This window comes from Ursus arctos, unplaced genomic scaffold, assembly GCF_023065955.2.
Source record: "Ursus arctos isolate Adak ecotype North America unplaced genomic scaffold, UrsArc2.0 scaffold_31, whole genome shotgun sequence".
NCBI classification, from domain to species: domain Eukaryota; kingdom Metazoa; phylum Chordata; class Mammalia; order Carnivora; family Ursidae; genus Ursus; species Ursus arctos.
In genome coordinates this window covers 21,479,710-21,497,773 of record NW_026622997.1, presented here as the reverse complement: position 1 = coordinate 21,497,773, position 18,064 = coordinate 21,479,710, and the positions used below count along the sequence as shown (strand labels likewise).

Genomic DNA, 18,064 nt, shown 5'->3' with positions numbered 1-18,064 from the left:
TTCTGTAAAAGAAAACGAAGCCTTAGACTACCCAAACACATGAGTGGCTACCACCCGCTTGTCCAAGCCACTCTCACCTCTGGCCTGGATTACCGTATTTATCTTCTAACTAGTCTCCCTGCCTTCATCCTTGCCTCTGTAGTTAATTCTCTATGAAGCAGCCGGGGTGACTCTGATGGTTAATTTCATGTGTCAACTTGACCAGGCCACAGGATGCCCAGATATTTGGGTGCAACATTATTTCTGGGTGGATCTATGAGGCTGTTTCCAGATGAGACTGGTATTTAAACTCGTAGATGGAGGAAAGCAGACTGCCTCCCCATGTGGGTGGGCCTCACCCAATCAGTTGAGGGGGGGGACCACAAGGCAGAGGAAGGGAGAATTCCTTCCCTCTGCGTGACCAGATGAGCTAACTCATTGGTCTTCTCCTGCCTTCGGACTGGGACTTACACCAGTGGTTCTCCTGAGGCTAGTCTCCAGCTTGTAGGCAGGAGATCACGAGACTTCACCTCCGTAACTATGAGCGAGTTCCTTAAAATAAATCTATACATACACACATGTATCTATATCTCATACTGGAGCTATGTAGATCTATGTCCAATGGATTTGTTTCTCTGGATGGCCCTTATTAACACCGTGATCCATTTAAAACATAGTTAAATCAGCTGCCTGGGTGGCTCAGTGGATTAAGCATCTGCCTTCGGCTCAGGTCATGATCCCAGGGTCCTGGGATCGAACCCCACATCAGGCTCTCCGCTCAGCAGGGAGTCTGCTTCTCCCTCTCCCTCTGCCACTCCCCCTGCTTGCTATACCCGAACACCAAGCACAAGCCCAGTGTCGGACCTCCACGCTGCTCCCTTCTGCCAAAAGCTCTCTTTGCCAGATACCTACACAGCTTGTTTCCTCCATCCTCCAGGCCTCTGCCCAAGGAATCCCTTATCAGCGAGGCTTCCCTGACCATCCAACACATAGCAGAAACCCCCTCTCCTACAGCACTCACCACCCGCCTCACCCTACTCTGTTTTAACTCAGAGCCTCCATCATCATCTGACTTCCGTATCTGTTTGTCAGTATCCGTGCTTTGCCTACAATTTGAGCTCTCTGAAAACCAGGCCTTGATCCCACCGCTCACCGCTAGATCTTGACCCTCAGAACTATACATGGCACAATAAATATTTTTGTATACGTGCAAGAAATGAAGCCCAAGCAACCAGATTTGAAACCCAGTCTCATAGACACCGAACCAGACCGGCATCCAGAGAGAGGAGCTACAGCAGAGTCGCTCAGCCTGCAGAGTGTGGTTCCCTTGGCCGCTCTTCCCTCTTGGTACATTTCACCACTCGCCTTGAATAAGTGAGTGGTGAGCACTAGGCATGGATGAGATCATGGGGCCAGAAAGCCAAGTCCTCCTGAGTCATCCCTACTCTGTTTCTCATGCTGTTACAATTTGCTCCCACTTCTCAGATCCTATCTGTCCTGCAGCAACCCCCTCGGTGGGAAAATTAGTACCAACATTTACATTTCAAATCAGCAACTTGCCTAATACACAGTCATCACAGCCTGATCATGGGAACTCTTGAGTTCAAGCAGTGAGAATACTGAAGTCATTTACAAGCAAACAATGACAGACGAAGGCTCTGAAAACCTGACAAAGGTAAATTCACTTTACCCATAAGACTAACCTTATACACCGCATATTTTTACCAGAAACCAACAGAACAAGAGAGGGCTTTACACTGGCCGCGTGGACTTCTGTCCATCCCACAGTACTGGAAGACAGGGGAATTCAGAGAACTAGAGAATTTGAAAGATTCAGAAAGGCTGGCAGGTCACGACCAGAGGAGGGGACATAAAATTTTTGTGACCTCGCTGGCCTGCGATGCTTCATGATTTCTTGCCGTTCCAGAGCGTTCCTAATAAAAAATACTTAAAGTGATGTTAGACTATACCTATCAAGCCAGCAGGTTATTCCACTGGGGAGAAGTAGCTTTTAAATAAATGGTAGCTTGAGACACTTCCATCTGATCCTTACATGCATCAGGAATGTGCTGATCTAGTCGCTATTATGATTTTTTTAAGGTTTTATTTTTATCATTTTTCTTTTAATTCCAGTATAGTTAACATACAGTGTTAGTTTCAGGTGCACAATACAGTGATTCAACACCTCCATGCATGACTCAGTGCTCATGAGGACAAACGCCCTCTTTGATTCCCTTTACTTCACCCAACCCCCACCCACCTCCCCTCTGCTAACCATCTGTTTGTTCTCTAGAGTTCAGGATCTATTTTTTTGGTCTCTTTTTTCCTTTGTTCGTTTGTTTTGTTTCTTAAATTCCACATATGAGTAAAATCATACGGTATTTGTCTTTCTCTGACTGACTTAATTCAAGTAGCAGGATACCCTCTAGATCTATCCAAGCTGTTGCAAATGGCAACATTTTGTTCCTTTTTATGGCTGAGTGATATTCCATTGTATATATACACCACATCTTCTCTATCCATTCATCTGTCAGTGGGCACTTGGACTGCTTTCATAGTTTGGCTATTGTAAATAATGCCTCAATAAACATAGGGTGCATATCCTTTTGAATTCGTGTTTTCATACTCTTTGGGTAAACACCCTCTTCTGTTCACTGTTAAAGTTGTATTGCTTTTCCTCTAAGTCCCACTTGTACCTCTTCAGCTGAAGCAGCCAGCCATCAGCCAATCTTCGGACAAATCCAACAGAGAAACCTCTCTCTATCCTAATTGTGAGTCTGTGGGTGTCTCGGAATAGCAGTAAGGCTGAAACCGCCTCTATAACTCTCTTTTTATAAAAGGCTAATGAGGAAGGCAGTCAAGTCTTTACAGGATTTCCTTTCTCTAAAATAGTTACTGAAACACAGAACAGCTCAGCATACTGATGGAACTCAGGAAAGAAAGCAGCAACAACACCAACTCACCAGAGACTTGGCTCTGAGCTAGCAACTGCCCTGGGGTTCCCACCTGACGCCCCCCACAACGCTCTGAGATCGCCACGATCCTCCCCTACCTCCCTCCACCCCCCAGGTGAGGACACTAAGGTTCAGAGAAGCCGAAGATCTGGCCTAATGTCACACTCATGGATGGCGAAGACTGACCCTGAGCTGGGGTCTCTCTCTCCCTCCAAATCTGCATGGGTTACCCACCACTGGAAAGGGAACACGGAGATGGCAGCAGAAAGACAGCACTCCTTCCAAAATCCTACTATAGCTATCAGTTAGAGTCCCGGAAAGAACCACCGAAGGTTCTCGGCTTCATTTGAAAATTACCACCCCGTGTGGACACACTTGTGAGCACGAGTAACACAAACACACACGCACACAAACACACACGCGCACTAGTGCACGCACACACTGAAACTCTTTCCAAACTGTAAACGTCTCCCAGGCCGTATGTGGGCTTTTCTTAAAGGTCACTCAACAGGCCCCAAGGAAAAGAAGGGCTTGGCCTAAAAAGTTTTATATTTCCTCTCACTTTTTTTAAACATTGGAAAATCCATTTGGCTCAGAGAAATGAATAGTAAAAGGAGTTCTAACTACTTAGAGCCAACGAAATGTAATGGAAAAAAGGCAAGAATAAGGCTGGACGTTATTTTCTTTTTGCTCAGCACATCCTGTCTGTAATCTGAAAGGTAAATAGGCCATGCCCAACATACCGACTCTTTTCAGGTGAAATTATCTAGGTTATAAAAACAAGCAACTGTGTTTCCATTATTCTTTAATTCGTGGCGGACAGAAATAGCTTCCAAAATAAATCAGAGAGGCAAAAATTGCTCACCAGGGAGCAAACCCACAAATTTTCCCTCCTTTGATAACTGACTTTTGTGAATTTTTTTTTTCTTCCACTTGAATTATAACGGTGTGGTGTTATCTGAAAGAGTATGTTGCAAATGCCAGGAAAGGAAATTTGGAATTTTCGTGTTTGGGTTATTTGAATCCATAGGAGAGAGGGAGAGAGAGAGAAGGGAAGAGAGAGAGTTTCTGCATATCATTAGTTAATACACTAACATCCCTGAGATCGTTACCCTTAGAGTCATTTTGCAACACCTCTCTCCAAAACCCCCCCAATATCAACTTCTTTGGCTCCACAAGGCACCTCATGATCTATGAGTTCAGTCATGTTAATGAGAGCTACGCCCATTTCTGTCCTGTATAGACTTCCTTGCTTTACACTGTACTTTCTTCTGTATATTAAAGCTGAGCAAATAGTCTAACGGAAACCACCATCAGAAACAGAACACACGAAGTTCCTTTAACAAGAAACTAGCTATATGATTTAAACAGGGTCCCCTTGCTTTTCTTTTAACCACAAGATTTCACAGACCCTCTCAAGTGCATTATGTCCCTTCCAAGAGAGGAAGAGAGAACATACCAGTTTCTGAGCTAATTTGACCATGGAACACTCTATTCACGGATCACCTCTGTTTCGCAGAGCTGGAGGTCCATAGAACACACGTGGGTTGGGGGCACTTATTTAAAGGCCAGATCTCCCTAAAGATAGGGAATGAGCTGGTTCACATCCAAGGTCAAGTCAGACACTTCACATCTATCCATACTGCTCTCCCAGGGCACATTGATCTTGGAAACAGAAAGAATTCAAGCTCACAGCAACCTGGTCAGAGATACTTCTTAGGGAAAACAAGACAAGGATAAAAGGTATAGAAAGCTTTATTAAATCTATGAAAGTATGCAGAATCCAGCAGGAGGACCATTCCATTTGGTCACCCGCCTAATGAGGAGGGGAGGGAGAACTCTCTCAGCAAAACTATTTTAAAGACACAGAATGCACAAGACGTCTTTCCCAGCCAGTAATTAGGATATGCCAACCAATCATATTTAAAACTGGAAATTAGTAGTATATGCCCTATTTAAAAATGTCACAAGGGGCCGCTGGGTGGCTCAGTCGGTTAATCGTCTGCCTTTGGCTCTGGGCATGATCTCAGGGTCCTGGGCGCCCAGGGGGGAGTCTGCTTCTCCGTCTCCCTCTGCCTGTCCTCCCTGCTCGTGCTCTCTCTGTCTCTCTCTCTCTCTCAAATAAATATATAAAACTTCAAAAAACAAAATCACAAATTTCTTTTCAGCCTTGAAAACACAAAACACACTTGGTATCTTTAATATCAATATTTAATATCTAGGGGCGCCTGGGTGGCACAGTGGTTAAGCGTCTGCCTTCGGCTCAGGGCGTGATCCCAGGATTCTGGGATCGAGCCCCACATCAGGCTCTTCTGCTAGGAGCCTGCTTCTTCCTCTCCCACTCCCCCTGCTTGTGTTCCCTCTCTTGCTGGCTGTCTCTATCTCTTTCGAATAAATAAACAAAATCTTTAAAAAATATATTTAATATCTAATATGTAAGTGCAAACTAAAATCTGGGGGATCAGACACATCCTTTGATAGCTTTTTAAAAGGAGAAATAAGAGATCTAAACAATAAAAAGTTAGAGCAGTATTTCAGGTGAGTCTGATGCCAATTGCAAATTTACAGACACTAATGTAATCAACTACATGCAGCTTACTATTTTGGTAGATCAAAGGGAATGGGGTATCAGGAAGCCAGGGAAGGTTAATGTTTATAGGCACAGAAAGTTCCAGACTTGGAGGGATATCAAACATACCAAGCCATTTGACTTTCTGGTTTGGAGCACTCACTCCCCAACAATGAGGAAGTACGATCACAGATGACAGAACAATCTACATGTCCTAGCTCCCACCGTCAAATTGCCAAAGGAGAACCGAGAAGCCATTGTGTTGTTTTTAACAGGGAACTAAGAACTCTTGCAACAATGCTTGTGACAGGATCAGACACCACGTCTGCGTCTGCGTGTGTACTTCTCCACCCGACGCTGGTGCACGAACGGGAATCCTGACCTGCTAAGTCTCGTCGCAAAAACTCAATTCCAGATCCTGCCTGTTCAACATCAGTCACCCTGAGACACAAATTTCCATCCTGCCTTTAACCAAACATTGCTTCTGACTCATTTATTTCAAGGATTAGGCAAGGGTCTGAAACACAGGTGAGAAAGTCAGAGAAATAATCCCTTCGGAAGCACAGCCCTCGGCAGCCAAGCAAGACCAAAGGAAATTGAAGCCACCCCTTGGATGACACGGTCACTTCCTTAAGCAACACAGGCCAACAAGAAGAGGAAGAACCAGCACCGAAGTCGAGCCCTCGTCCTGACACCTACTAGAAACGCAACATCGCCGGCCCGGGCTGCACCTTCCTCGCCCAGCTCTATTTCTTCCCGAAGCCCTATTACCCAATCCTGTATAATTCGTCCATTTATTAGGTTTATTGTTTATTATGCAACTGCCTTTGATGAATGCGAGCTCCTAAGAGCAACAATCTCTGCTGGGCTTTGTTTCTCAAACTGGTAAGTTCCAGAGCCTACAACAGTTCCTGGACATGGGGAGGGCTCCGTGGGGACCGAATGATTAAATGGATGAACAGTACTATTCGCTGCCATCTTTGGATCTCAGAATTAGAGACCTGGGAGAAGGATTTTAGTCACTTTCTTTTTTACCTAAAAAATCATCCTAAGGCTTCTCCCCACCCTAATTCTCAATTCAAAAAAATTTTTTAATTGATATACACGAGCTTGAGAACATGTCGTGCTGATTAAATTAACTAAGCAAAAAGAGATGGAGCAAAATTTATTTCACCTTAACTTTAGTTATACTGGTTGTTTTTTTTTTTTAAGTTATGCTTAGTAAACATAGCTCTTGATAAATGATTCTACTTCCTTACTGATTCCTTTCTCCTTGCTCCCCTTGACGCTGGTCACTGGAACTGAACAATTCAATTTGCTTCTCAAGTCAGAGCATTAAACCCACCTTTGTCTGGTGATTATTATACTTGTTGTATAATAAGTATTAACAGTCTGCCCATACAAGGTGCACCAGCAAAGATAAATGGTAAATATTGTAACTGAGGCATCAGGCCTCTGCCACACTGAGATCCCAGCACACATCCTGCGTGAGTCTTCACCCATCTTCAGTTTAAAAGCGTAGTTGATGCAAATACAAACAGGAGAGAGGCAGGTAATATAAACAGAGGAGGGGCACCTGCTGGCTCAGCGGGTTGAACATCTGACTTTTGGTTTCGGCTCAGGTCATGATCTCATGGGTCATGGCATCAAGCCCTGTGTTGGGCTCTGTGCTGGGCGTGCTGTCTGCTTGGGGTTTGCTCCCTCTGCCCCTCTCCCCACTCGTGTGCTTGCTTGCTCTCTCTTTAAAATAAATAAAAATAAATCTTAAAAAAAAAGAATAGATATATAGATAGGAATTGATGATTATGATATATACATAGAGAGAGAGAGAGAGAGGAAAGATCATCTATTTCTGGGCCTATTAACATAGACCCAGAGTAGCTGTATCTTACCACTTCTTCATTCTTTCATGAAATTTCCCAATTGGGGAAACAAAAATGTGTCAAGCCCAGACATGGCCCACGAGTATCACTTTGCAACCCTTGTTTAAAGCCTCAGCTCAGAGATCACTGCCACCAGGATGTCCCTCCCACCCCCAAGTGGGTGAGACGTTCCTTTGGGTACGTCGCGCTTCCCATGATTTCACTAAACTTATAAGGTTCCTTCAATGCGTCCATCTACCCTGTGGGAAGCATCTCATTCACGGCTATATTCCCATCACCCGGCAGAGTCCCTGGTACACAGCAGGAGCTCAAAAGACACTTGAATAAATGAAAATTTGATTAAGACCACCTGGGTTCATGCTTCTAGCAGCCACTTAGAATCTATCAGTCTGTTTCCTATCTTCACACCTTAACCAACCAACCTTCAGGGATCTGTGCGGTCAGGGTCACAGACATTGATATCAAGTGTCAGAATCAAAGAGACAAGCCCACCCCTGGAGATCTGCAGGCTTCTCTTCATTAGGAGGAATAAGTACCACCCCGCATATTGTGAAAAAAGAAAAAGAAGGCGCAGTCATTAAGCGTCTGCCTTTGGCTCAGGGCGTGATCCCAGCGATCTGGGATCGAGCCCCACATCAGGCTCTTCTGCTAGGAGCCTGCTTCTTCCTCTCCCACTCCCCCTGCTTGTGTTCCCTCTCTTGCTGGCTGTCTCTGTCAAATAAATAAATAAAATCTTTAAAAAAAAAAAAGAAAGAAAGAAAAAGAAAAAGAAGGAGATATGACAAAGTCAAAGAATTAGGTATCATGTACTTTGTAGGAAAGAGCAAGTCTATGAAAGAAAATTCAGTAAATTGCTACCTGCTTTCTCCATCATTCAAAATATCTGACAAACTCCTTACAGATGGTAGTTAATTAAGACGTGTTAGAAATATTTCTATTTTGTTCCTTGCCTACTCCTTTAAGAACAGATTCTGCTTATTTAACCAATTATTAAATTTCACACTTACATTACCCTTTGCCTAAACACCAGTAAGTACCAGATTTCCCATTCAAGGTACTACTTGGAGACAGAGCCAAACATGGAACTGCTCTCCAAAACAGGGGCCTGTTATCACAAACCCTGGCTTCTCAGAAAGCCATGGAAGCCGATCCCATCCTTCTACAGTTCTCCCCTTCTGTAGTTTCTTGCGCTCGTGACGCAGGCATCAGGGAAAACTTACAGCTGTGCAGAAGAGGCAGCGGCATTCCTGGAGCGTGGTCATCTTGTCCAGGGACTGTTCGCACAAGCAGAGTTTGCAAGTGACAAGGGGGGCTGGAGCCAGGTCTCCCGCCGTCGGATTTTCGGTGGTCATGGTGAGATACTGCAACTTCCCACCTGAGCCCATCAGCCTGTCCTCAGCTTTCTTCGGTCTCCTCAATCCCTACAGGAAGGTCCAAAGCAGAAAATATTATATTCATTCATACAGCTGAATATTATATTCATTCAACACATTTGGGCCCCACCAGGGCAAACCTTCCCCTTCCACACTGTCAAGGCACACAGTAAAGGCATTTCCGACAACCGTGGGCGACAGAGCTTGCCACCTTGGCAAGGTGCTCCTGGAGTCCTGACGTGGACAGTGACCCCACCATCCTGACTCCTCTCCTGTAAATTATGGGAATGAAAAGACCACAGGGAACAAACCACACCATTTAGGAATTGCATCGCCACAATCCAACAGGTTAAAAAAAAGACACTTGAAAATAGGATGTCACTCAAAAAAATTAAACAAAGAATTACCATATGATCCGACAATTCCACTTCTCGGTGTACGCCCAAGAGAACTGAAACCAGGCTGCAAACTGATACTTGCACACCAGTGTTCCTAACACCATTGTTCACAACAGCCAAAAGGTGGAAACTATCCAAATGCCCATTGAGAGATGAACGGATAAACAAAACGTGATATAAACATCCAATGGAATATTATTCAGCCTTAAAAGGGAATGAGACTCTGACACACACTGCAACACAGATGAGCCTTGAAGACGTTATGCTAAGTGAAATAAGCCAGACCCAAAAGGACAAATACTGTGTGATTCTATCAACGTGAGGTACCTAGCAAGTCAAATTCATAGAGACAGAAAGTAGAAAGGTGGGGCTGGGACAGGGGGAAATAGAGAGTTACCATTTCATGGGTACAGAGTTTCTGTTTGGAATGATGACAAAATTCTGCAAATGGATAGGGTGCTAATTGCCCAAGACTGTGAGTGTGCTTCATGCCACTGAATTATACACTTAAAATGACTGAAATGGTAAATTTCATGTTATGTATATTTCATACCAATAATTTTTTTTCAACAGGGCATCAGTGTTAATTGTGCTCCTTCATATATGTCATTTCGTTTCAACTTTTGCAACCACGAGGATTCTTTCCTTCATTTTATAGAGGAATTGAGGTCCTGAGAAGTTAAATAATCTGCCAAAGTTCTCAGAGCTTGGATATAGCAGAGAAAAATTCAAACCTCCATCTTCTGAGTCCAAGCCCAGTGCCTGGTCCTTTACACCAGAGTTGCCTCATGGTGGATGTTACATGGAGGGATGGAACATGGAGAGAGAGAAGGAAGAAGGGGTAAGGAGAGAGGGGGAAAAAAGAGAGAAAGAGACAAAAAGCCCATGACTACAAGTATCATAAGTTCACTCAAACTGTACAGAGTGAAATCTGTCTCCAAACACGGCATGACTGTAGAAAGGATTTTCCTACAATGAAAAAAAAAAATAGAGCTGAAGCCTTTCCATCTGTTTTTATTCAGACAATCTTTAAAAGAGGTCAAATAATTGTGGGAATAATCTTCTATAGTTTGGATCATATCAAGAAATTCCATGTTCCATTTAAAGAGAGGCAAAATCCTAAAGTTCTTACTATTTTAAAAGACTGTGGCCAATTCTAATAAATTTGGCCACAGAAATCATTGTAAACAGCCTCTCCCCCTACGAGAACCAGACTCTTTTCGTCCCCATTTTTGGGCAAAAGAAAGTACATGTTCGGCATTTGTTACATAGCCTCACGGTGGCTTACGTCTCAACATTTAGGTATACAAACTCAAGGGAGAGAAAAACAAACTGGATTAGATGGAAGGAAAAAAAACATCTATAAGATGTAGCTGCACTAACTATCTTAATGTCATACCAGAAAGAATCAATAGTTACTAACTCTCGTAACCTGAAATATTCACGGTTTTTCACCTACTCCCTGAGTAGTAGACTGAATTAAAAATAAAACTGAATTGAAAGCTAACCGATGATCAGCTTCCATGATATTTCTTGGGAAAGGCCCAATAAGGTTCAAGACATGGTGTTCTTATTTGATTAACTATTAATGAGCTATCATCTGAGAGCAAATCAACATGCCTACCAAATTCAGTGTTTTGAAGTTAAAAAAAAAAAATCTTTCTTGAGGGTCAATTAGGAGTAAAAATGAGTCATTTTATCTCTCTCCTCTTCCCAGTTTATGCTTAGACAACTATCACCTGTTTGTTTCTCCAAGACACCCCAGTTCCATAACATACATATCACTCATCTCCCCCAACTGCTGTCTTCACATCTCTATTTTCCCAACATGGCACATACAACATATTCTGACTATCTCTGCCCTGGAAAAGAGAAATCCCAAGTCAAACATCAAGAAGAAACGGAGCCAGTACACTTCTCACGATGAGCATAGAATTATTGAATTACTGCACAGTACACCTGAAACTAATATACACCGTATTTTAGCTATCCTGGAATTAAAATGTTAAAACTTAATACAATTTTAGATGAAGATGGAGGTGAAGGAGGGGGACGGGGAGGAAAAGGAAGAAGAAGGGGGGGAGGAGGGGGGAAGGGGGAGGAGAAAGGGGAGGGGAGGAGGGAGAGGAAGAAGTAGAAGAAATGTAGCCAGTAAATGCTTCCTGAGGAGGGAAGATGGGAATGACACAGGCCAAACAAGCTCACACCACAAATGTCAATTACACCAAGAGCCCATTTGAAGGAAGAGGTTATGAATGGGTAAATCCTGTTGTTCCAACCTGGCAGGAGATCTAGGTATTCTTCAACAAAGTCAATTATTTCTTACAGTCTCTCTCTCTCCCTCTCTCCCTCTCTCTCTCTCTCTCTCTCTCTCTCTCTCTCTCTCTCTGTGTGTGTGTGTGTGTGTGTATATATATATATATATATATTTTTTTTTTTTAATGTAACCTCTACCCCCAATGTGAGGTTCGAACTCATGACCCTGAAACCAAGAGTTGTATGCTCTACCCAGCCAGCCGGGTGCCTCTATCTTATTTTTTTAGAAAGAGACATATAACACTCGAGAAACGAATATGTAATTGAATACTTCTTAGATTATCTCTTAGAAACTGTCTTTTGAAGGCAGAACTAGAAATTGTGTTTATCATGGCCATCTGAAACATAATCTTATATCTCGAAATACACACATTAAGTGCTCACTCCTTACTCTGTGAGTTACAAATCGAAGCTATAAAAAATATAAAAATATCTATCACTTCCAAAAGTTTCCTCCTGCTCCCTTTACTTGTCATTACTTGTGTACGTGTATTTGTGGTAAGAGCACTTCACATAAGAGCTACCCTCTTAGCAAATGTTCAAGTATAAAATATAGAATTGTTAAATAGAAGCAATATGCTGTTCCCCAGGTATATATTTATCTTCTAACTCATCAAGTTGTCTACATTAAATAGGTACAGCTTCTTGCCTGTCAATCATGCCTCAATAAAGTGGTCTAATATCTATATACAAGTGTTTAAAGGATATTTTATATATATAAATATTTTTATGACAAAAGCCTTTTCCAAAGCAGAGACCTGTTTTGTTCAAACAACAACAAAAATTCCAAGCATTCCAAACAAGGCTGCACTTGTGACTGGGACAGAGGAAGGAGGTCACATACTTCATCTCGCTGAGATGTGAGCAATCCGAAACGATTCTTCAAAAAGAACTGATTTATTTTTCTGTGCGCCATAAACACCAATTCCCTAAAGTGATGGCATTCAAACATTTTTCAAGCAATGGAATTTTACACAAACACAATCTTAAGTAAACTGCCACCGTGGCAAGGAGATAAGGTAAACCAGTGCCAGTGGAAGCAGTACTGGGAGCACCGGGCCAGGTCCCCTGGACCTTTCCCTCAGCAGCCTCCCAGGCACCATCACAGAAGCTGAAGAACTGTGCCAGGCACAGTTGGAAAACCAGCTTCTTGGTTTTTCACTCTGGGCAAAATCAATAACGAATGTTTTAAAAATGAATGACACACAGGGAGTGCTTCATAAAGAAAAAAAGAGCATCAAACAAGAAATCCTTTCCCCATTGACTCATTACATAGAGAGCTCTTCAAGCAATCATCGGGGGAATGCTGAAGTTCTCTCCCTCGAGATGTTGGTGAATGGCTCCAAGGTGTCTAGCTGTCCTCCATTTATGTCTTTTTAGGATTCCCCAGTCCCTGACATGCAACCACCAGCAGCAGAAACTCATCGCCCCCCTGCCAATCATGCACACATGGCATGAATCTCAGAGGGGGTGTCCGGAGAAGGTGACCACAGCCCTGCAGCTCCTGACCCTTCCACAGGACTATATCTGCACAGGGACACGGAGAGTCCACACCCACTTCCCTCCAGGTTTCAAGGAAAGTCTTCCGTCCAGAGAGCCGGCAATTCCTTCTCACTAGCTTGCTCGACTTGTTCTGCCTCATACCTCCTGTTTTACCTAAAATAAGAAAGTGACTTGAATGTTCTACCCTCCTGCTTGTTTTAGAACAGTAACAGTTATCATTGCTTTTATAATTATTACAAACGTGACCGAGCCTCTTTTCGGGTGTCAAGAACCCAATCAGAAAAGAATTTTGTCAGAGCACACAAGGGGCATGGTGGGGGGAAAAAGAAAAAGAAAAGAAAGAAACCTGACAGCTGCCTTTAGGTTTGAACTTTCTAAAGTTGGTTGCAGGGCTGGGGGTGGGGTGGAGTGGTGAGGGCGGACTTCACCCAAATTGTAGAAGTGTCACTTGCTTAAATATAAGCAGCCACATACAGGGCAGATGGCTTGGGGCGTGCAGGCAAAGAAAGTCCCTTTAAAACATCTGATCTTGCACCAAATTACCAAGAAAGGGGAACCAGCAGTTCTACCTAGCCTGATTGTCTCTGGCACTATCAAGCGTTCGTTATGTGAGAAGCTAGTACTATCTGATAGGACAGAACAGAAAAGTCACTTTTACCCCATGTGTGTTCATTAGAATTGCCAAGGAGAGGAATACCTCACAAACCATGCTGCAAGCATGGGATGTATAAGGAATTTTCATATTCGCTGACGGCCTGAAAAAGCAATCTGCTCCAAAAATGCAGAGGGTGGGAGAGCCAACATTCGAAGTATTTTTAACTAAAGTAGTTTACGCCTGTTTCACTACTGAAAATCACGGCAATTATTCCATTGCACAAAAAAGATAATGCCGTTGGAAGGGATAATGTTTCACCAGGATACTTAACCTAATGGCTCAGGAATTTTTACACCATTCAGCAAAAACTTTAAAGTTCAGATAAATGGATAAAGCACAAGTAAAGAGATCAAGAGAAGGAGAACGTGAACAAACTGAATCAACTGGTTATTACTGATGTAACAGAATATTTATGTAAAAGTCCAGCTGATCTGTGCTGAGGTCTTAATTCCAAATTATGCTCTGAAAGTCTACGATTTACTCAAGAAAAAGGGCTAAAACAGAAGAGGAGACACATGAATACTCCCGAAATGTTTATCTGCCCATGTAGGACACTGAGTCATTCCTGTGAGGTAGCTGGGATAAAAGATATGAATGCATGACTCACGGAGAGCTAACACAGGGAAATGTTTTCAGGAAGGTAGGTGGTGGGGAAGGTAAGGCTGAAGTGTTGCCTTTATAATGGACAGATTTTCTCAGGAAGCCAATACTCTAAAGAGTTGAAAGATACAGCAATCAAAGATCCCATCTCTGCCTTGTTAGGAAAGCTCTCCCAATACCAACGGAGAATGACATGTCAGGGAATGAGAGTCTGTTCAACAAAATCTGAAAATTAGTATTGTGTTGACCTTGGCACTTCCGCACAATTATTTATTTTGCCTCCAGTTCATGTCCTTAACAGAAGCTATTAAATAGTACTGACTGAGTCTAGTGAAGTGCTGGCCATTATCAGCCAATAGCAATCTGCTGAAGTTCTACTCTAAAGAGAGTCTGGAATGGGAGGTAGACCAGCTGGCTTGTAAAACAGCCAGAGCAATGGGTATTAGTGTGTAGTGAGGCAAGGACTTATGGTAGACCTCCATAGTGGCCAGTGCTGTGGTTCTCCTCTCTGCTGGCATCTTTGACCCACTCTCTGGTCATTCAAGGACTAGATGAGCCAGTACAAATCCAGTAAGATCAGGACAACAGAAATATTTTATATCTATTTAATTACTTTTTAAAAGACAAATGCTCAAGGCCAATGAATAGATGCCTGGCATCACATACAGGACAATCTGTCATTATTTGTAAAAAAAAATAGATTAGACACTGTTCTCTAGTACCAACAAATCTAAGAAATACTTAATTCTTAGATGTGATGGAAGTAAATATTCACCTACTCAGGCCTTGTGAGATCACAGTGCCATTGTAGGAAGGAGACTGTTTACCACTGTCCCTCAGGTGATAGGAAAGGGGACCCCCCCCCCCCCGTATCTTTGCCTCCTGCTTCTCAGCCTCATTCAGAGGAAACCAGGAAGTGAAAAAATACTCCGGTCTGTAAAACCTTAGGTTTAACATCTTCATCTCGACAGTTACCAGGATGGAAATAAAACTATAAATTTGTAACCTGGAGACTGCTATCTTCTAAAAATGGAACTGACGTGCAAATATATCCCTATTAACTATCATGCAGGTAAAAAGGACAGACACTCCACTAGGAGGAGCTTCTTAAGTATTAGCAAGTATTGTTTCTAAACAATGTTCTTGCTATTTGCAAGTAGGTTATGTATAAAGTCTGGGACAGTTATTAATAAGATCTAATTTTCTTCCAGCTTTATTGAGATATAATCGATACATAACATTGTGTAAGTGTAAGGGATCCAGTGTAATGATCAGACATATGTACGTGTGTATACATATATGTGTATACATGTTTCAAAATGATTACCATGATAAGGTTAGTTAAACATCCATCACCTCACTTACAATTTTTTTATAATGGTGACAACAATAAGATCTAATTTTTATATTTTTTCCTATGAAATATATGGAAAGATTTGTGGAGATAATGGCCAAAAAAGTAGAGGACACCGTGAAAGGCTAATTCTCTAACTCCTACAGAGTACAGGCATGTGGGATGGCAAATTTTAACATCTGCAAAATGTTGGTCCCTCTAAAAAGTACATTTCTTTGTTCTTGCCTTCTTTCCGTGTTCTCATTACCACTATAGGAAAAGGCCCAAGAGGAGAAAATCCATTCCCGGCTTTTCTAACAATAAAAACTTATCAAAGAAGGTAGGAGTGAATATGAGAATAAGAGCTCAATATTTTTGGCATTGTAATTTCACATTTATCATGGTGCCTCCCTCCTCGACACCACTGTGCCCTGCCCACCCCGTTTTTTAATCAATGGTTCCCTTCCCTCCCACAATTATTCATACAGCCCTGCTGAATAATTTTCTTCCCCCTGCCTGGCATCACAACAAAGCTCAGAAGCAGGAAGGAACGCCACTTAAAGGCAGGTCAGACAATGATGTAATTAACAGATCAAGAAGGGTTATGTCAGAAAGCCCCATAGAGCAAGAGATGGGCTGATTTCTTAGGTCAAGACATTACCAGGAAACTACAGTGGCTAAAGCACAAACATCTAAATCAAAATGTTTTCTCCAGATGAATAAAAACATGTGTATGTATTACCCTGTCTTGTGAACGTTAAAAGTTTCATACAGAAATTTTAATTAGAAACAAATTTAAAAGCAGTTTGGGAGAGGACTCCCTTCCATCCCACACTAAGCAAGGGGCAGTGTGTGTATTTTTATACGCGTTTGCCAAATCGGTTTCTTAAAAAAATCAATAATGCAGGAAACCGAGTCAACCCACAAAGAACTGAATTCTGCACGTTCGGTGCTGGGGATGTAAAGGTGCTTAGTCCCCGCTTACAAAAAGTAAACTAGTAGAGGAGGCTGTAATAACACTCAGGACAATTTGTGGGTTTATGGCTTCAGCCATAAGTCTAGCAAAGAGACAAATGAGAGATGTCTTGTTCTATCTTCCCCCAAAGACAAAGCACCAGGTGATTAAAGGCCTGGGACTCAAACTCAGGACTGCAGAGGAACTAGAAACAAGACACAGCTTTCAAAGTATTTTCTCTAACAGACGCTACAAGCCACGTGATCCGCAATCTCCAGCTGTGAAGAAGAGAAGTCTATTTCACGGAGGCGGCTGTGTTTTTCAGTTCAAGGACGGAGGTCTCCTCATTCACGAGAAGTTTCCCGTTCCGTGCTGCAAAAGCGTTGACCACTTCTACTCTCTTTAATGTATTATTATTATTAGTCTTCCCTGTTTTATTAACCACTGCAGTGTGGTGCACTGGGTGGAGAAGCAGGCGCTGACCGAGAAAAAGCAAATGCCAAACAAAAACAGAACATTCGTACCAGACCCCCCACATGTAACTAAAGGTGAAGGAGCAAATTAAAATTTAAATAATTAAATAAATTAACTTTGGTGCTGTTACTCCCCTTCAAGTGACCTAACGCTCAGATGACATATGAGAAACATTATTTAAAAAAAAAAAGTCAAGATGAAAACCTCTAACACACTCAGGTAAAACAACGTGAGTTAAAAACTGCCATCCAGAACAATGTCACTTCCAAGCTTACACCAACTCCTTCAGGACAGAGGCCACATCTCACCCATCTTTCTATCTTCAGCATCTAGCGCACACCTGGCAAATAGCAGTCACTCGATCCCACAGTGGATAACTTCTTAACAAGCACATGGAGGAGAGACACCATTAAAGGCCTGGTTCTCATTTGCATTCGCTTCCAGCAATTCAAAGTCTAAAAGTATTGATAGTTTGCAATAGCTAAGGGGCTTCTGTAAATTCAGGTGGGCATCCCTGGAAAACGAAGTCTGAGGACTCAGGAGCAATGGCTGCAGAGACCCTACTCCCCAAGCTCGAAGGGGACAGCATGATTTGTGTGGCATCTTGGCTCCTTTCCCATATCCAAAATAATCAGTTGCACAAAGTAGATTTAGTCCCAAAACTGTTTGGACTTTGTTCCTCCACCAACATCTGGGTTCAGCATGATTCGTGACCTCTACCTCAAACTGGTGATTTCAAACTCTAAGAAACTCACTCAACAAGAAAGCAATGTTGTAAGTCAAGGCCGGGGAAACACAGAAGCCGGAATTAGCAGAAACACCATGGAGCAACGACTCTGGTGTCCTCATAAATGTTTCTAAATACCTAAAGTATTAAAACTGCTTCTCAAAAACAAAAATTTAAATATACTTTCTCAGATGAAAAGGACTAGTATTGTTGAAGAGAAAGATCATTTTTGGGATGCTAAGTGGTTATTATATAAAGAAGCTTTTTTTTTTCTCTTTAGGCAGAGCATAACTTTTCTCTCTGCTGTCAAGTTTGCCTCAGAAAACCTGGTTAGTAATCTGGGAG

The 18,064-nt window shown here is 42.5% G+C and overlaps 1 protein-coding gene across 6 annotated transcripts in view; it reads right to left on the bottom strand.

Moving 5' to 3' along the window:
• Window positions 1–18,064, bottom strand: part of RNF144B (ring finger protein 144B) — a 172,265-nt gene that overhangs the window by 55,201 nt on the left and 99,000 nt on the right. For all 6 annotated transcript variants that reach the window (XM_048225688.2, XM_048225687.2, XM_044388779.3 and 3 more), the window contains exon 2: window positions 8,606–8,806. In XM_048225688.2, coding sequence (XP_048081645.1) covers window positions 8,606–8,770 — 165 coding nt within the window. In that variant the 5' untranslated portion in view covers window positions 8,771–8,806. The remainder of the gene's footprint in view (window positions 1–8,605; window positions 8,807–18,064) is intronic.